Consider the following 20,573-nt stretch of genomic DNA (forward strand, 5'->3'; position numbering starts at 1 on the left):
TAAAACCCCTCTTCTTCAATATCGGCGTCGGGGTTGGTTCAGGTGTAGTCCAATCATCATGATTCCGTCCTATTTTAGCCAATAATTCTTCAGCTTCGTCTGGAGTTCTTTTCCTGAAAACACAACCAGCACAACTATCCAAATATGCCCTAGACTCAATGGTTAGTCCACTATAAAATATATCAAGTAAATCATGCTTTTCTAAATCATGTCCAGGTCGAGCTCTGAGAAGAGAACAAAATCTTGCCCAAGCTTCAGGCAATTTCTCTCCATCTTCCTGGTCAAAACTATAAATTTTCTGCAAAGCAATATGTTGAACACTAGCAGGAAAGTATTTCCGAAAGAAAACATCAAGCAAACCACTTGGGCTATCAATAGAAGCAGGAGGCAAATTATTATACCAAGTTTTAGCATCATCCTTTAATGAGAAAGAAAAATTTTTAGCAACAAAATAAGTACGCATCTTGACATCATCAGAAAACAAGCTACTTAAAGTAGAAAGCTCATTCATGTGTTCTACAACACTTTCTTTTTCAGTACCACAAAAGGGTGTTTTCTCAACAATATCTATATGAGATAGATCAAGAGAAAAATCATAACCCTTATCCTTAATGTTTATAGGAGATGTAGAAAATTTAGGATCAGGAGACAGTTTATATCTAACAGTATGTTGTGCTAGAAACTTTTTAATTTTTCTTGCATCAGCAGTAGCATTGCATCTATCAATAAAATCATCATCAAGTTCCACATAATCTTCATCAGGATCATCACTAGAGTATTCAAGCTCAGGTGAATTAACAGGTGTAGCAGTATTTTCATTAGGAGTTTCAGCATTTTCAATTTGTCTAGACCTAGCAATTGTAGCATCTAGAAAAGATCCCAATGAACCACTATCACCAAGCACAGCAGAAGCATCATCAATATTATAAGAGTTTTCAGATTCAGCAGAAGTACCAGCAAGTGAAGCTTGTGGTGGTGAAACAAGTTGACCTATCACAGATGGTAAATCAAGAGCAGCAGAGGTACTCGGAGTTGTACCTTTTCTTGTAGTGGATGGTAATATGGCGACTTTAGGATCACGAGATTTACCCATGATGGAGAATTTGCAGCGAACAAATCAATCCAAGTGAACTTCCAAATAAAGCTATGCTCCCCGGCAACGGCGCCAGAAAATAGTCTTGATGACCCACAAGTATAGGGGATCGCAACAGTCTTCGCGGGAAGTAAAACCCAATTTATTGATTCGACACAAGGGGAGACAAAGAATACTTGAAAGCCTTAACAGCGGAGTTGTCAATTCAGCTGCACCTGGAAACAGACTTGCTTGCAAGAGTTTATCATTAGTAACAGTTTTATAGCAGTGGCAGTGGTGAAATAACAGCAGCAGTGAAATAAAGACAGCAGTAGTGATTATAGTAAACAGCAGGATTAAAATACTGTAGGCACAGGGATGGATGACGGGCGTTGCATGGATGAGAGAAACTCATGTAACAATCAAAGCAGACATTTGCATATAGTAATAAAACGGTGTCCAAGTACTAAACAATCCATAGGCATGTGCTCCATATTTAGTCGTACGTGCTCGCAATGAGAAACTTGCACAACATCTTTTGTCCTACCAGCCGGTGGCAGCCGGGCCTCTAGGGAATCTACTGGAAATTAAGGTACTCCTTTTAATAGAGCACCGGAGCAAAGCATTAACACTCCGTGAACACATGTGATCCTCATATCACTGCCTTCCCCTCCGGTTATCCCAATTTCTATCACTTTGGTGCCTCGGGTTCCGGACAGCGACATGTGTATACAACTTGCAGGTAAGATCATAAAACAATGCATATCTTCATGAAACAATAACATGTTCAGATCTGAGATCATGGCACTCGGGCCCTAGTGACAAGCATTAAGCATAACAAGTTGCAACAATATCATCAAAGTACCAATTATGGACACTAGGCACTATGCCCTAACAATCTTATGCTATTACATGACCAATCTCATCCAATCCCTACCATCCCCTTTAACCTACAGCGGGGGAATTACTCACACATGGATGGGGGAAACATTGCTGGTCGATGGAGAGGCGTCGGTGGTGATGATGGCGATGATCTCCTCCAATTCCCCGTCCCGGTGAAGTGCCAGAACGGAGTTTCTGGTCCCGAGACGGAGTTTCGCGATGGTGGCGGCGTTCTGGATGGTTTCTGGTGACTTCGACTTCCCTTCTCGCGTTTTTAGATCGAAACCCTTAAGTAGTCCAGAGGAGGGCGTCAGAGGCTGGCCGAGGGGGCCACACGCTAGGGCGGCGCGCCCCCCTACAGGCCGCGCCGGCCTAGTGTCTGGGGGGCCTGGGCCTCCGCCAGGCCTGCCCTTCTGGCTCCGTGATTCTTCTGGAAAAATAAGACATTCGACATAAATTCTGGGGATTTTCCTGAAAGTTGAATTTCTACACAAAAACGAGACACCAGAGCAATTCTACTGAAAACAACGTTAGTCCGTGTTAGTTGTATCCAAAATACACAAATTAGAGGCAAAACAATAGCAAAAGTGTTCGGGAAAGTAGATACGTTTTGGACGTATCACACGTCATCTAGAACGCGAATACCTTCCCACGCCGCTGGCAGGTGGGAAGAACAACAAGTCAAAGCAGATTCTCGGTGCACGCGTGTGCAGAAATCGCTACCGCCGTCTTCCTCGAACCCATCTTCAAGGGTGATCAACGCATTGACCTTGCTAGGCCCGCAATCAACGCCACCATGACGCCAGACAACACCCTCATCCTGCGTGCGTCCATCATCCCGCATCCATCACCGAAAACCGCAGCGCCACGCTGCCGAGACTCGCCGACCATGATACGGTAGATGAACACCACACTACCGCATCCCATAGTTGTCCAGTAGCTGCTCCAAATACGATGTCCCAAGAGGTAGAACAACGCAGATAGCATCACCATCGTCCAATCTAGGAGACCCATATCTTGGGTCCCCCCCTAGAGCAACACGAATGAGAAAATGCAGACTGCGGCGGCGATGCCTCCAAGAAAGTTACGACACGTGACGTCGCCATCGCCCGCCATGACCGGAGACGGAGCATGTTTTTCATCGAAGACCGCCACAACTAGTCCCATCTGGCCGACCGCCTCCGACGGAAGAGACGGATATCACCACCATGCCCGGAGCCGCTACCCCAGGATTCCTTGTGATGTGGGAGAAGCCCAGGATTGCCTCACCGCGGACGGAACAGCGACAGGAACCGCAACATGAAATGGGCCCGAATTAGGGCCAATCTCCACGCTGCTGCCACCACCGACGAATCAGCGCTCCATGCCTGCCGCCACCCCACATCGTCTCATCAGGGGAGGCATGGATGGACGCCGCCACCATGCCCGCCTGTCCACGGCCGAGGAGAGTTCGCCACCGCCACGCCACCAGGGCTTTTCCTGGCAGCACCTCTGGCGGTGGCGGGGGAGGAGGGCACTGTGGGGAGGGGCGAGGAGGAGCACCGACTTCCGCCCTAGCGCGGCGCGGCGCCGCCATGCGGGGGGGAGAGAGTTACCATCTTAAGATTCACATACCATCTACAAAAACGTAGCAAGAAATATGCATCACTCCATTCTCAATTACATCTCAGATCTGACCAACTAAAAATAATTAACATACAAAAGGCATCATAGAGAATCAGTAATCAACTAGCCTGGGTGTATGCTGCATCCTACAAGGTGGTCGGCAGACTCGCGACGACGCGGCGAGGTAGTGTGGCGGCGGCGTGACTGTGGTGCTGCGTCTTCTGGGCTTGCGGCTGTTGGTGCCTGTGCTTGGAGATGCGGCGGGTTCGGCCAGATGGGCGGCGGCGAGGTGCTGGGGACGGGGTGCGGTGGCGGCGGAGCTCGGCCTTGTTGGCTTGCGAGTGCTGGTGCCCGTGGTCGGAGAGGTAGTCGTGGTCAACGAGGATGGGTGGTGCGCTTGGGCCAAGGTGGTTTGGCGGCGGTGTTTGCAGCTGCCAACGTCAGGGGGTTGGAGAAGTGGCGGCGGCGCGTCGCCTCTGTCTATGTCTATGGGAGGGAGGATGGTCGGAGTAGGTGCGGAGCGCACTCTATCTACAGTACTCGTCGGCATGTGCATGCAAAGAACCATTACTCTGTGATCTCGCTATGCGCATGTGGTGAGCCATGCCATGGATCTGTGATCTTGCTGTCACAACATAGGCTACTGTATAACATACAGACAAAAGAAGTTAAGACAAGGGAGTGGATACAATGCCAATCTGCAAGTCATACTTTCAATCTCATGTGTGTTATCGGCGACCATGTCTAATTAAGATTCCCTTACAAACTATCACAATTTAGAGAAAGACAAACCCGGCCCACCACCAGTCTTTAGGGGTGTGTTCGGTTTGGGGATGGGGTGGAACGGAATGGAACCATTCCATTCCACTGTCACGGAATCGTTCCATCCCTATGTTTGGTTTGGACAAAAAATTGTCACGAAACGGTTCCATCCCTGTGTTCGATTTTGGAATGGGATGAGAATGGAATGGAATGGGTGAGATAGTCACCCAATTAATTATTCTAAACTCGATTAATTATTTGCTAAACTTGATTACGTATTTGCTAAACTTGATTAAGTAGTGCTAAACTTGATTAATTATTGCTAAACTTCAGCTCGTGTGACAGTCACCCGTTCCACCTCGTCCGGTCGAATCGAAGGAACCACTTCATTCCGGATCTAGGGGGAATATTCCATTTGGAGGAACCACTTCATTTCATTTCAGTTTGCAACTGAACGCAGGAACGAGCTCTGGTTGCGGAACGGTTCCATTCCGCTCCACCCCATCCCCAAACCGAACACACCCTAGCTGACTACAAATCTTGAGACATAGATTCATAGAAACACAATCGGCATACGACTGTCTGATCTTGATTACTGAAAATATCGGGTTACAATGGGGTGCCGAAGGTTTCGGCTATGATTTCGTCGAGAGGCTAAATTCTGCGATGACCTAGCTCTAGACTTGCGGTGGTTATGGATACTATGATTGTGTGTCCCTCTCCTGGCCCTTATATTGGGAGCCAGGTCTCGAGAGGCCTGTACGAGTACGACTAGGTTGCAAAGAGTCATATGTCTAATCTTTCTGTGTCTTCTTCGTTTTCTTGCCTTGCTTTGCAAGACTCCTTCTTGGAATTAACGTATCAGCCCACCTTGGTCGATAGATATCCTTCATGGCCCCCTGGTTGGGTAAGAGGTAGCACAAGACTAGTTACCCGAAGGGTAATGCCCACATCATCCGGATCTTGGATAGAATTAATCCGGAGGTTGTACAAACGGGAAAAAGCCTCTACGGTAGGATAGAGGCAGACATATCCTTCAAGGAAAGGATGATAGATAGAAGACGGCGTTGCCGGAAAGATGATGAGGTTGAAGTTGATAAAAGTTGAGGAAGCACCGGAAGAAGTCGGAAACCGGCAACCCTAACCCTCGCACGAAGTGGGCGGTAAACACCACTACTTCACCCGGTTCCACCTTTGGTTCTCTTTCATCGTCTGGGGTGTTAAATGCTCAAGATCTAGCGGCCGCGGTGATGAACGCGAAGAACGTGAAGAGAAAGGAGACGTTGAGATGGTCCATACTAACCAAAAACGGGCAGCGAAGGTTCCCCTTGGTGGCGGTGTCGCGTTCGCCGGAGGGAACGGGCTCAGGAGATAGCGGCGACGGAGAAGAGCGCACAGTGGTTCACAGAGAGCTCTGAGGCAAAGAGGACGAGAATGAGGAAGGAGATGGAGAGGACTGCGAACTGACGCCCCTTAAATAGGAAGAGGGAGTTAGTGGGCCAAAAACCGCTTGACCCACGTCGCTTCGGTGGCCTGGCTGCCACGTGGAGCGAGGGTACACGCGTCGTTTAAGAGGCCACATGGAGGGTTGCCCAGATCCCATGCAGCGTCATAACTGCTCGCGAGAAATAAGGGATTTGACCCTCGCTGACCGCTGCAGCGTCAGAAAGAGTGCGCATGTCTCTGACATGCACGAATACCAATATATTCTCGACTTTGCCGAGGAAGCGTAGTGGCGAAGGAACCGCCAGAAAGAGGCCGGAAAGAATTTGGAGAGTTCGGTTTAGCTGGACAGCTAAGATGAGTCCGTCAAGTTGCCGGTTTGTTTTAAGTTGAAACTGGAATGATTAATCCGGTACGCGTTGTCAGGGAACCTGGTGCGGCCTGTCGGATGTATCATCCGGACCACACCAGCTTCGGGGACTACTGTCGGGGGATGACCCCCGGTAGGTCAAGACTATGGCAAATATGCCATGATAAGGTGTTTATAAACCGGATTAAAGGATAATCCGGATTGCGAAAATTTGGTTTAATAGTATTGGATGATACAATCTGGTATACCAGGAGGGGTATACCGGAGTAAGGGCAACCGGCGATATCTAAGTCGGAGGAACGCCCAAGAGAACTAAAGCATGAGGATAAAAAGAACAAGAGTCCGGTTTATACCGGTTATGTTACCTGGGATCCGGCATAGCCTCAACAGTAGCATGTCGGCACCCTGATCAAAGATTCCCTCAAGAACCAAAGGACATGGGAAGAGCTAAGCACTTCAACTTTAATCGAAGCCCTGAGGCCAAAGAAAAAGATGACGTAAAAGGTACCGGACGAGGTCACCAAACCGTCGATACAGAGGGAAACGTCACCCCTTAAGCCAAAGAAGGTTTATAAAGTAGCTTAGATCAGCAAAGATACCCCTAGGATTCCTTCCCTTGTAAGCCTTCTCTCCATTATATAAGGAGAGGAGGGGCTCCCCTGGGTGGGAGGATCGATCTTTTGGGTAGTTACAGAAGGCGCTAGGCTAGTTTAGCCGTAAGTCTTCAACCTCAGGCCAAGTTCTGTAGCTGCTTGTTCATCCATTGAATATATACATCGTGTTGGGCTTGTCCCTTGAGCTCTTTTGCTTTCTCTCAACCTTCCCTCCTCCGGATCCCCTTGCGCACATCAGGTCTCAACCTAAGCCATCCTAATGATATCTGTTTGTTCACCACAACAACAAACGGTCTATTTTCTTTCCTTTTTTTAAATAGGGAAAAAGGATTTACCTCAAGCGAGGCGTGCTTCGGTGTCCCCCCTTTCCTCCCACCACCACTAAAGTTGATGGAATAACTTAATCCACGAAAGGGTATCGGGCTGACCATACACGGAAGGCTAAAATTTGCAGAGGGGAAGACTGAAGCAAAACCCATAACAAAGGAGTTCGACAAGAAAATAAATATGGTTATCTATTACAAAAGCTTACTCTCTTAGTCGCGATAACCCACAAACGGGTTTCCAAGTCTCACTTTCTTGATGTCCGTTGTTCTCTGGCCAAGGGCTCGGAATAAGATGCTTGGCGCAGCCAAAGGAGTATAGTATCTCAAGATATTTTCATGTTTTTTTTTTCGAGGTTGACGGGGGGGGGGGGGGGGGGGGGAAACCCCACCGCTTGTTGCATTCCATCGAAAGTAGCCTGGCAGGCCCAAGATCTTACAATCAGATTAGAGATATTACAGGGGGATACAAGGGAGAAGAAGACAAATAAAAGACAGAAAAAGAAAACAACTAGAAACAGGGGAACACAAAGGGAAGGGGAGGTTGGCATTCGAAGCCAACCGAACCCCCCGGATGACAGCATCTCAAGGAGCGACCACCACGACTTGGCAAGGCGAGCGACGGGCGAGGACCTGCGAAACCGAGACCAGCACAGTCGAAGGGCGTCGGATAGCCGAGACTGGGGCGACGACACCGGTGTGCCGACCCCGTGGTCGAAGGGTGATGCAGAAACGAGTCCCACCACAAGGCACGACCAAAAGCAAAGTCGCAACCAGAACACCACCCTGAGTACCTCAAGTCGACGGCCGAGGAGGATCTCCGGTGAGAACCTCAACACCAAAGGCAAGTAGCCCCAGGAACAGGTAGTGGAATACGTGGAGACCGGACAAGAGCACACCAAGAATCGTCACCGGCACGGTCGAAGGGCGTCGGATAGCCGAGTCCGTGCGACGACACCGGTGTGCCGTCGGCGAGGCCGAGGGTCTTTGTACCGCCGAGACCAAACACAGTCGAAGGGCATCGGATAGCCGAGACTGGGGCGACGACACCGGTGTGTCGCCCCCGTGGTCGAAGGGCAGCGCAAGCCGAGGCCACCCCGGGACGTCAAGGCAGCACCGCCTGAGCCACCATGACCACAACCTCGCGCCCTGCAAGGAAACGAACCGAGGGCCGGCGAGAAGACGAGAGGCGATGCCGCCCGACACAGGTCAGGCTCCAAGACGATGCACCAAACAACGCCATCGCCTGACCCGGAGAAGTCCAGGTCTGGGATTTCTCCCGGAGCACTGACATGAGCAGCACGGATGGTGCTTCCCACTCCGCATCGGAACAGGCCATCCTCACCACCTCAACAACACCAATGGCGCGAAGCAGAGGGCCCTTCCCGAGGCTGAAGGGCAGCCGGCCGGCCCATTCCCGCAAGACTCCCCGGGGCCAGATCTTCCGTGCGAGATCTTCCGCAGCCGGAGGAGTCCGACAAGGACAAGGAGCCAACCGCCCGCGCACCGGCTAGGGACGCGAGGAGCAGCGGTCACCGGCGTCGAAGCGACCAGCCGTCGCGAGGAAGAGGCGCCGCACGGGAGCGGAGCTCGAGAGGCAGGGGAGGAGGCCGGCGAGGACGAGCCGAGTGGCGAGAGCGCCGAGCCGCCGCCGGCGATTCACGGACGCGAGGAGCAACCCGGCCGCCAAAGCAGAACAAGGGACGGGAGGTCGTTTGGATTTTTGGGGGAAACAGAGATGCTCCGCGCCGCCGCCGTCCGCCGTGGGGCGGCCTCCTCCGGCGGTGGCGGGGGCTGCGGGCGAGGTAGGTGGGGGAGGCTGTGGCGGCGGCGCGGGGGTCGCCTCAGGATCGCCCAGGGGCGACCCGGAGGCGGGTTAGGGTTTCAAAGCCGCAATCTAAGTGTCCTTTTATTTTCATGTTTGTGATTTTTTTTTTTGAGAAACACAGTACAAACGCAGACGCTCATATACACGCGCATACACTCACCCCTATGAACGCACACACGCACACCCCTACCCCTATGAGCACCTTCGGAAGACTGAGCCGGCGGATTGGATCTTGAAATTGACGAAGTCACCACAGGCGCCGCCTTGTCGGACGGAACGTCGCCTCCCACTGAATGAATGTTCCGCCTTTATGAGACACACAGATGTCAAACCTGGGATTTGAACTCTGGTGGGCTGGGGGTACAACCACCCTCCTAACCACCCAACCTCAGGTTGGTTCTCATTGCACATCCGTGATTGTGAGATAGTACGCCGTTCCGTCTGTTACCATCCATTGCACATCCGTGATGCGTACGTACGTACACCACGATGCTGCTCCACCTTATCGATTCTGCTGGGCATCCGACAGACGATTAGGCCATGCCAAACTCATTGTGTTGCTCAACTTGAGAGGCGGCAAGGAATGGCAAGCAAACAACAACGGCTCGGAAGGGTAACAGATTTGCTATCTGTTCCAAGCTATATATTTTTCTGCTACTTGCATGTGTATCCTCAAGTGCTTCACGTTGCTGTCAATTTTTCGTTTTTCTCTGAAAGGAAACCGCCATGCTTTTGGTGAGGATGAGTGCTGCGAAGATTTTTCTTTCTCTGACGTGCATGTGAGCACCTCCCTAAAAAAAACTTTTTCGTTTATCAGAAACGTGTTTGTATTTTTTTAAAGATGCCCACGGCTCTAACCCGGTAGAGAGGGCTTGACTGATGGTGCTCGTAGCATGAGAAAAATGGTTAGGATTTTGTAACTAGTGGTGGCTGTCCTGTCCACTGGTTCCTTGAAGAATGTATATCCTAAGGAGACTCGAAGTCGTATCACCCTGGAACTCTGAAATAGCTAGAAAGTATTCCAGAACTCTCTCTTTGTCAGTAGTAGATCGACGCAAGTCATTTGCCCCCTTTTTTAAAGAAACAATCTTGATTAGACGAAGATTGGATCATTTTATGTTTATTTTCTTTCAAATCAAATTCATTCGATCTCGATTTTGATAAAACTATGTTGTGCACATATGACTATATGAGTATGCATAGACTATTTTGCTTGCTTTTTAGAAGAAAAATAGATTTTAATAAAGTATGTAAGAGCCTACTTTTTGTTTAGGGGTTATATATGTCCGGTGTGTTGATTATTTACGTACTAATTGGTGTTTGGTCCGTGCGGAATTGGCACTATTCCGTAATCTTAGACCGTGTATCCATCAAATGTCCAGATCAAAAGTAAGTGAAAGCCCAACCAAATCCAACATAAAATTAAATACTCCCTCCGTTCATATTATATAAGATATTTCAGAATATATATACACACATTTTAGTTTGTAGGTTCACTTATTTCGGTCCGAATCTAGTTCATATGGACGGATGAAGCCTGGTGATCAGGGGATACGTGAGCACCTGACACGTGTCTAACGACGTTAGCATTGTACACGCATCGACACGGTCGAGCGCGTCGAGTGAAAGAGCGGAGACCGGGGAGACACTGGTGTGACCTTAGATGCGCGAGGTGGAGGCCGGCGAGGTAGTGGCCGTTAGTGGCCGTTAGTGAGTAGCTGAATCCAACGGTGGTGGACGAAATCCAACGGTGGTAACTGGGTGCTCACGTATCCCCCTGATCACCAAATCCACTCTATTCATATGGAAATGTCTAAAACATCTTATATTGTACTGCCTCCGTTCCTTGACATACGGTGTATAGTCTTTTCAAGAAAAGTTTCAAAATATAAGGTGTATTGCATTAGACCACTCATTGGGACATTTTTTTTACAGATTCGGTTGCATTTTCTTAGCTCGTGCGAACTCCTATATTTTCTTACATCAATAATTCAGGGATAATCTTGCCCAAAACTTGTGTAATTTGCCCTCAATGTACATTTCTTAATTTCCGTGCCAAAAACTATACACCCTACATCTAAGAACAGGGGGAGCAATATTGAATGGAGGGGGTAGTTTACATTTTTTTGGGTTCTATTTGGTCCAAGTGGACGGTGAATCGTGCTATAACTAGAAGGTTGCACAACACTAAAATTTGAAGTACTGATATAAGCACATAGGTAACAGAAGCACATAGGTAACTCTTCTTTACCATGCACTGTGTCTATTGTTCACCTGCTTTGTGATTAGTGCCAATTAAATTTCTCTACCATGTATTGCCTTGTATGTCTTGAAAATAATTGTTGTAATTAATGGCATACACAAATAACTGATATAAGTAACTCTTATTTACCATGTATGTTGTCTATTGTTCAACTATTTTATGATCTATGCCAATTATTTTTCTCTATCATTTATTGCCTTGTATGTCTTGATATTACTTATATAGAGGGCTAGTACCTCTCCCATTACATCATTTAGTCTATCATGTGGCCCCTATCGTTACATGTAAAACGACTCACTATATATATATATATTTTGTTTTACTCATTGATACTTCTTATTTCCTTCATTAAAGTCTTCAACTAGTGAAGTTTTTAAATGTTCTCTTAATATCCTTTTACAATTTCATTCTCTTAATATCCTTTTACAATTTCAACTTGTCTATATGAAATTTCACAAATAGTTATATAACTATGATGAGTTTTTACAAAATTTTCAACCATACTTCTGAGGAGTTCCATTATATTTGGATATTAGCATAGTTTTACCGCAATTTTAACATGAGGTCAAAATTTTCTATGGTTTTAGAGGTTCAGTACCTATAGAGACATGTTATCTAGTTAATTATTGTTCCACGGATGTTCCACTTAGCATTCAGGAATCTCCCACATATCATTCAGGAATGTTCCACATAACATTCTCAAATGTTTCAGCAGTTTACACATGTGGCTCAACCCTGTTTCAGATGATTCCACTATTCCAAGCTTATCTATTCCTAGATTCACAAATCTCCACCCATATTTCGATGGTCTCTCTATCTATAATCATGTTCTTCATTCCTTATTATTGTGTTACCACCATGGCATGCATCCGTGCTTGAATGAAGAAAAAAAAAGCAAAACAAAATTTCCCCATTTCCATTTTATTTTTAGAAAAAAAATTATTAGCGTGAACTAGCTAGGCAAAACAAAATGTCAAAATTTGTGGTGGCAAAATGCAAAATGAGCTACAACAAAATGGTCAAAAAAAAAACAGAATGATCACTTCAACCATAATTCACCGCGATGCCAAACACAACCTAAGTATATGTTGCAACCACGTGAACGCTATCACATAATTTTTCAGAAAAGAACATGATCAAACCAACAACACACGCCATATTGCGTACTTATCTAGACGTGGAAAAGGCGTCACGACGAGCCTTTCATTACACCCATTCTTTGTCATTTTCATTGCTTTCTAACTAATATTTGCATTGATGCACATGTCAGAACACATAACACATGCCAGGATGACAATATAATTTCAAAGCCATGGAAAGTGTGACGGTCTTACGCCTTAACAGGATTAATCTACGGTTCCTTCCTTGTTGACATCTTTTAACCAGGAAATCGATATGTACCTCCATTCATCCTTGTGCGTCCCTCTTTGGACATACCCTATAATGATATCAGGTCCTCAATGCATCATGCACCCTCTTTCAGTGCCTCTAGCTGCACTAGGACACTTCTCTAGTTATCCAAGAGTCAGTCCTAAATCCTAATGCCTAGCTTGAAATTTCAGCTCTAGTTTATTTGTCATATTTCACCCCTAGCATAATTATTGGAATCCCATTCATCTTTGTGCAACCACTCCACATTCAAGTCATTGCGTACAATTGCGCTAGTATGCTTAGTGTTTTCATTAGTTAAAGTCGAGTTTGTCATGTACTATGTAATTCACGTGGGTTGTTATAAATTAGGCCATCACGAGCAAGGGTGTCACGTTGACGGCAAAATTGAATTTTTTTCCTCAGAATAAATAATAACAATATTGTAAATATCACGAGAGATCTTGATATTTTACAGGCATATATCTCACAGCGCTCCAATATATCAAATGCGAATATATAGTAATTAATACCGTGGTGAGTAAAGCAAAACTGTAGAAAAGGAAGGAAATCATTCATTCCTGTCCCTGTATATTTTGGACGCGAAAACAACTCAGAAACCTAAAAGCACCTCTACTTTTTTCTCTCCCAATATTCCGGGCCCAAAATACCCATCGTGCCCCAGTAGCAAAATACTCCACCCTTGTTAAGCCGCTGCTCGATCGAAGCCAAGAACGGCGCCTGAACAAAGAGAACAGGGGACCTCGCCGCCCAAATCGCCGGCGACCGGAGACCTTCTCCGCCGCCGCCGCCTCCCCCGTGGTGAGCTCATCTCCTCATTTTCTCGATCATCTCCGGGCCTCCCGCTTCCCCCCCTGCCGCCTCCTCCTCCCCTCCGCCTCCAAATTCGCCGCCTCGCCCCATTGCGCCGCTTCTCCTCCTCCCCGTGGCACGGAGCCGTTGATTCCCAGGACGGCCTCCTGTAGCGTCGGCCCCTCCCCCGACGCCGCTTCAAATTTTGTTTTCGAACCGAACCCATGCCCCACGTTAAGGGTCGGGATTACCGTCGAGTTCAGTCGTCAGTAGTTACCCGCCTGCAGGAGTTGATTTAGTCATTCAGCGGACAATTCACGTGGAAGGTTTTGGTACCTTGTTGTATGTAGTCTGTATATGTTTGGTTGGTAGTGGTTACCCATACCCTCTAGTACCCTCTAGTTGCAAGGTCCATGTCAATATGTCGTGTCTGCCTCTTGATAGAGTTCAGTTACACAATTATGGACGTTCAGAAATTCCGCTGTTCCAATGCCGTGATGACTTTAATTACAGCTACTTTATGTTCTTGTACACGAAATTTCTCTCAGCTTGTTGCCGTGACTCTCGTTAATTAAGGTTCTTCATTGCAGGTTAGGTTGTTCTCTTCGAGGCTTCCTTTGAATGGAGCGGAGCGACTCCATGGCCGAGTCACCGAGGAGGCGGAACGGCCTCCTGCGGGACCAGGTTCAGCTGGTGAAGAGGAAGGACACGAACCGCTATGAGATCGTCCCCTTTCCAGAGCAATTGTCTTTTGAGAAGGGCTTCTTTGTCATGATCCGCGCCATCCAGCTTCTGGTGCAGAACAATGAAGGGATCATTTTTGTGGGAGTTGCTGGCCCCTCTGGCGCTGGGAAGACCGTGTTTACTGAGAAGGTGCTCAATTTCATGCCCAGTGTTGCTGTCATATCAATGGACAACTACAATGATGCGAGCCGCATAGTTGATGGCAATTTTGATGGTAAACCCGATTACTTTGTCTGGCTACTTCCCTTACAATTCACAGGACATAAGCAATACAGATGGTTGACATTTTGACAATACGTAATATATGCAGTATGTTACAGTTCTTACTTGCAACCACATGTCTTTGCAGTAACAGAGTAATTGATATTTTTACTTTGTAAATTTTTGTCAGATCCACGTCTAACAGATTATGACACACTGTTGGAAAATGTTCATGGTCTGAAGGAAGGAAGGTCTGTTCAGGTTCCAATATATGATTTCAAGACAAGCTGCCGGACTGGATACAGGTACAAAATTCTTGCATAATCATTGTCTTCTTGCATTATTGCAGCAGAAAGCTAGGCTCATATTTCATCATGAGCAATCTTATCTAACTATATTATTTTTTGTCGCCAACAGAACAGTTGATGTCCCTAGCTCCAGGATTGTTATTATCGAAGGTATATATGCTCTGAGTGATAAGTTACGGCCAATATTGGATCTGCGTGTTTCTGTCACTGGTGGTGTTCACTTTGACCTGGTGAAGAGGGTCTTAAGGGACATACAACGAGCTGGCCAGGAGCCTGAGGAAATAATTCATCAGATCTCTGAAACGGTTGCTTGACCTTTTGAACTTGAATTTATCTGCTTTTTCCTTTTGTTTTCTTGCTTCTGTAAAAGGTCACTACAGAAAAACTCACCAGCAATTTATGGGTTTATATTTAAATGTGTTGTATTTTCTCCAGCCATCCATATTGTTTAACAAGGTGGAAGATGGTATTTTCAGGTTTATCCAATGTACAAGGCTTTCATTGAGCCAGATTTGAAGACAGCGCACATAAGAATCATCAATAAGTTCAACCCTTTCTCAGGGTTCCAAAATCCTATGTACATTCTGAAGGCAAGTCTTCCTTAATCATGTTCAATCTTTTCGTCATCCATGTCCAATGAATTTGGATTTTATGATAGCAAGATGGCTGAATGTTGATCTTATAGAAATGCCGTAACTTGAATAATAAATAGTTATACTCTTGATATCTTCTCTTGCAGTCGCCACGGTCTCTAACACCTGATCAAATCAAAGCCGCTCTTGGTGAAGATCAAACAGAAAGCAATGAAGAAACTTATGATATATATTTACTTCCGCCAGGTGAAGATCCAGAAGCATGCCAATCTTATTTGAGAATGAGGAATAGGGAAGGGAAATACAATCTGATGTTTGAGGTATTCTGTCTTATGTCTCCTGATTACGTACTGTATACTTGTGGAGGGTATTTATTTATTGTTCTGTTACAACTTAATATTATTGCATGCCACGATTCTTCATGTTATCCATTCTCACTTGCTAAGTTGCTGCCTTATTCCATATATCTATATATTCTAGGGATCTTCTCCTTGTTAGAACATTAAAATTTTCAGAGTGTTAGCACTTGTAGTTCACAAAGTCAAAGCTTATGTACTGGGCCTAAAAAATGAAAGATCGGCCAAGCATTAAGTATATATTCCCTTTTTTATAATCACCAGCAACTTCTTAACTCATGCATTTTACTCAATCTTCTCTGCAGACTTATGGTATGCTCTACCACAGTAGCTAGCTCATATAAATATAACCTATGTTAGCATATTGTAGTTATTGTTATCTTACTTATGGGCACTAGTTTCGGAGTTTGTTTTTGCTGACTGGCCTGTGTTTTTTGATAACATGAAGGAGTGGGTGACTGATAATCCTTTTATCATATCACCAAGGATTACTTTTGAAGTCAGTGTACGTCTTCTTGGTGGTTTGATGGCGTTGGGCTATACTATAGCAGCTATACTGAAGAGAAGCAGTCGTGTGTTTTCTGATGGCAAGGCTACTGTTAAAATTGATTGGCTGGAGCAACTTAGCCGAAGGTATATACAGGTGAGGATCGTCTCTGCTGTTTCACGCTGCAGCTTCTGTCGATATGATATCAATATGATCTTCTTTGCACACCTTGGCTAGTAAAGTCGTTATTCTTTCTAACCCAGCAATTTGTATTACTTTCTTACCGTGCTTCTCTTTTTATTAGGTGCAAGGTAGAGATAGACTTTATGTCAAATCTGTAGCGGAGCAGTTAGGTTTGGATGGTTCTTATATCCCACGCACGTATATTGAACAAATCCAACTGGAGAAACTGATGAACGATGTTATGGTATGTACCTTGCTGATTTCATAGTAAATCTTCACCTTGCTGCTGGTTATATTGCTTAGTTTTGCGATGGTATGTGACGAGATGATGTTCAGGCCTTACCAGATGATTTGAAGACAAAGCTCAGCATTGACGATGAGCTGGTTTCAAGTCCAAAAGAAGCTTTTTCTCGGGCTTCTGCTGATAGGAGAAACAAACTTATGAAAAGGTTTCCATGTCTCTGTTCCTAGTTTAATCTCCTGTAATTAAATGATTTGTTGAAGCCACGGAACCTGAGTGCTGATACTCTTGTGAATACCTTCCAGTGGGCTGTCTCATTCATATTCAACACACGGAGATAAAAGTATGGTGAAATTGGATAAGCTGACGGATTCCAATAGAAGGTTTGGCAGTCGGCGAACCCCTGAACCTCCTGCTATCAACCAGGTGACCATTCCAGTAGTACTCTATTCTTGTAAAATTATAACTAGCACGTCAATTGTTATGTCTTGATATTTTGACATTCAATAATGCTAATGTGCAATTTTTTGTTCTGACTCTTGTTTCCTTGCATAGGGTGCAATTGAGCAGCTGTCAGAACAGATATCAACATTGAACGAGAGGATGGATGAGTTTACCTGTCGAGTTGAAGATCTCAACTCAAAATTTACATTAATAAAATCTTCACCAAGTCAGCAAAACTTAGCTCTTCCAAGTGAAACTCGTAATGGTTCTGCACCTACAAATCTCTTTGTTTCTCAGTTGGGTAATGGTACTCTTATACCTCATTCGTCATCATCAAACCAACTTTCAAAAGAGTCCCCACTGACGGAAGAGGTATTTTACTGTTGTTACCACATGCTTTCCTGAGTGCCCTTACTCCAGTTTTACCCTTGGTTTTATTGAAACTATGTTGCGCTGATGGTACTTCTAAATTGGATGATGCAATCTAGTAGTCTTCTCTTCAAACAAAATTTATGGAATATGAAAATTGGCTAATGTAAAGCAACAAACCAGATTTGGTCATCAGAGTTGAAACCTTGACAATAGTTGGCAACTGAATTATGTTAAAAAAATCTCTCCGTCCATTTGACTGGTCGAGTATGTGTTACATTATTATTCGCAGCTAAACTTTTTCAAGGTTTGTTAGGAACTAGATGTAGCACTGTGACTTTTATCAACTCTTTATTTAGATTCATGGATTTGAACTGGATTGAGAATCAGTGAGACTTCAGCTTTTGACAACAGAAACACAGGTTAACGGTTGCCATCGGTTGGCTCAAACCAATTTGATAAACTTGGAACCCGACATAAATGAATTTTTCTATTCCATGTAGACATTGAGGAATTCAAAAACTATAGGAGTAATAGATAGTGACAGTAGACCTATGCATGGTGGATCAGGTTTATGGTGCAAATTCAACACTGTATCCTCTTGACTTGTTTAATTTGTTGGTATAAACAATTTTTACCACATGGTTCTTGGGTACTTATGGTAAAGTTCAACATAGAATGCTCTGAACACATGAGTGCTGGTTCTGCTATTTAATCCTTTGCTCTTAATGCTGCACATTATTGTGTACAAATGTTAGTATTCATTGGATGGATGGTTTATTTCCTAAGCAGATTATGGTCTTATCAAGAGGTCAGCGCCAAGTAATACACCAGCTCGACAACCTCACCAACCTGCTTCATGAGCATTTGGTCGTGACCCGCCAAGGAAATGCCACAGGCAGAAACCGGATCCAGGAAGGAATCGACATGGCCATCTGCCCGCTTATAATCCTGACAATCGGCACCGTTGGGTATTTTGTGTTCAAGAATCTTAACCGGAGCTGACCAGAGTGAATCGTGTGAAGGCTGCAGTTTTGAAGCTCACCACCAAGTTCAGTCAAGAACTATAGGAGGCCCAGCAGTCTCGATTTTGATCGCCAGTACCTGGAGCCCAGACTCCAAAACTGTTACATTTCCTGGAAGATATAGAATGTCCTCAAACCAGACACCAAGGGGTGCATTTCTCATATATTTCAAGATAGGCAACAACTCATATACCAGCGCACGCAACAGAGTTTAGTCTCGAAATCGAGTGGGGATACTTCGGAAAGCTTGAAAAAATGATGTACTGGAAGCATACATTGCCTGTAATCGATACTGGAAGGTCCAGCATCAATAAATTTTGGGGGTTAACGGTAACAATCCTGATAATGTTGTCACACAGCTGCATAAATCTTTCTTCCCACCTGTCGTGCAATAACCTGATTTCTGCCTTATTGCCTGTATTAGTGCTGCTATATCGCGATTTTACTTGCTGAGCTTTCTTTGCTTCTATAAATAGGAGAGAGCGGATTCTTTAGCATCTGCAAAGCCATGCAGAAAGTCCTACGCGTTTGACTGTTAATTTGTTCCAAAACATTAATATTCCCCAGCCGATGAACATGTGTGGCCAACTGTCCACTAGCAAATAAACATCAGAGCATTAGAATAGTTTGGGATTAAGGATTTTGCTTACTTCTTAGCTGAGAACTAACTTAGTACTCGGTACTGGGTTGCAAATTGGGTTGTAGTTGAGATTTTTTCAACTTCAAGTTGTATTTCAGTTGTAAGAGCATCTCTACCAGAGCCCGTAAAAATGCAAACTGTAAAACGCGAGTTCAGGTCACTGAACTCGCGTTTACGAGTCGAAAAAATGTCGGCGCAGATCAGAACCTGTAAACTAAAACTATAAAAAAGCATATTCCAAAATATGCTATTGGACCCACATGTAGCCTTTTTTTCCTTTTCCTTTTCCTTCCTTCTTCCTTCTTCTTCCTGTGCCCACGCCCAGCCTCTGCACCCGCGCCGCCGCCGCGTGGTCGTGCGCCGCCCCCACCCCGCCGCCCGCCGCCGCCCACCCGTCGCCTCGGCGTCGCCCACCTGCTGCCCCCGCGCCGCCCCTGCGCCGCCCACCTGCTGCCCCCGCGCCGCCCCGGCGCCACCCTCCACTCCGCCTCGCGCGGCCGTGGCCGGGCGTGTGCCGGCTGTGCGCCGCTTCGCCTCGCGCTGGTCGTGCGCCGGCCGTGGCGCCGCCCCGCCGCCGCTCCTCCGCGCTGACGTGCGCCGGACCCGCGCCGCCCAGCCACTGCCCCAGCGTCGGCCCCGCGCCACCCCGCCGCCGCCACGCCGTCGCCGCCGCCGGACCCGCGCCGCCCTGGCCGGATTTTACCGGATTTTGGTCCAATTCCGGAACTACTCCGACGGAACCGCACTGTTTGGAGCTGAAGATTCAGCCCGCCAAAACGTCGCTAGGAATTCAGTTTTGCTTCGGTTTGACTTTTCGACCCCTACAATTACAGGCCGACGGAGCGAACCGAACGAAAACCGAAAAAATATTTTCAGTTTTGGCTCGTTTACGGTCACTGATCGGCGCCCTTTTTCGGCCCGAACCCGTAAACTAATGGTTATTTTTCGGTTTTAGGCCTTTTACGTGCTCTGTTAGAGATGCTCTAAGTAAGGTTGCAACTAAGAAAAAAAAGCTTAGAGCATGTCTAGTAGCACCCTTAAAACTGTAAAAGTTTTCTAGGATTTACAGGCCGAGATTTGCAAGTTTTGGACACATTTACAGGTTGAAAAACAGGGGCAAAGAATAGAACCCCTAAACCCAACCCGTGTAACAGAATATTCCGTTTTAGGGGTTTGAGGGTTTAGGGGTTCTATTCTTTGCCTCAACCCCAACCTCTAAACCTGTCACATATTCATCACAATATGACACAAAAACACAATGAATCATCAAACATACTACAAAAGTAATAATCATGGATGCATGGTTTAGTAGTTTTTACATCACATAATCATCATCTTGCCCATCTCATTGGCACCATCACCAAAAAATTACACGTCGGTGCCATATGCTAGGCCACTCCACCACCATCAAACCCCACCATCATGCGAGTTGTCGACACCGCCATCGCTCATGGTAGTGTCAACTACAAAGGTAGAGGAGGACCCTCGGAACATCCTCTTCCTCTCGGCGATGTCCTCCTTGTACTCCTTCCACCATTGCAATTGCTCTTCATCCATGTCTTTCTTGCACATCATCATGTGCTCCTTCTCTTCCACCATGAGTTCTTTCCATACCTTTGCTTCTTTCACCTTGAGCATC

The 20,573-nt window shown here is 46.0% G+C and overlaps 1 protein-coding gene across 2 annotated transcripts; it reads left to right on the forward strand.

Annotated features, from left to right (window-relative positions):
• The first annotated feature begins 13,191 nt into the window (after positions 1-13,191).
• Positions 13,192-18,631, forward strand: LOC127306480 (inorganic pyrophosphatase TTM1). Of its 2 annotated transcripts, none has more exons than XM_051337115.2 (12): positions 13,192-13,352; positions 13,934-14,301; positions 14,479-14,593; positions 14,706-14,901; positions 15,073-15,186; positions 15,336-15,509; positions 15,994-16,188; positions 16,337-16,459; positions 16,552-16,664; positions 16,762-16,882; positions 17,012-17,272; positions 18,062-18,631. In XM_051337115.2, exons 2-12 carry the CDS (start codon positions 13,965-13,967, stop codon positions 18,272-18,274), a joined length of 1,962 nt encoding a protein of 653 aa, XP_051193075.1. In that variant the 5' UTR covers positions 13,192-13,352; positions 13,934-13,964; the 3' UTR covers positions 18,275-18,631. The 2 variants fall into 2 exon arrangements, with proteins under 2 accessions (XP_051193075.1, XP_051193077.1); XM_051337117.2 differs by having other exon boundaries at positions 13,198-13,352; positions 13,939-14,301.
• Positions 18,632-20,573: the final 1,942 nt, after the last annotated feature.

The sequence above is a fragment of the Lolium perenne genome, chromosome 6, assembly GCF_019359855.2.
Source record: "Lolium perenne isolate Kyuss_39 chromosome 6, Kyuss_2.0, whole genome shotgun sequence".
Lineage (NCBI taxonomy): Eukaryota > Viridiplantae > Streptophyta > Magnoliopsida > Poales > Poaceae > Lolium > Lolium perenne.

What these genes read in the sequence shown, in the direction of transcription:
- LOC127306480 (XM_051337115.2), top strand. Translation starts at nt 13,965, where the DNA reads ATGGAGCGGAGCGACTCCATGGCCGAGTCACCGAGGAGGCGGAACGGC. An exon ending in ATCCTATGTACATTCTGAAG is followed by an intron (nt 15,187 to 15,335) that starts GCAAGTCTTCCT and finishes CTTCTCTTGCAG; the next exon opens with TCGCCACGGTCTCTAACACC. An exon ending in AGAAACAAACTTATGAAAAG is followed by an intron (nt 16,665 to 16,761) that starts GTTTCCATGTCT and finishes AATACCTTCCAG; the next exon opens with TGGGCTGTCTCATTCATATT.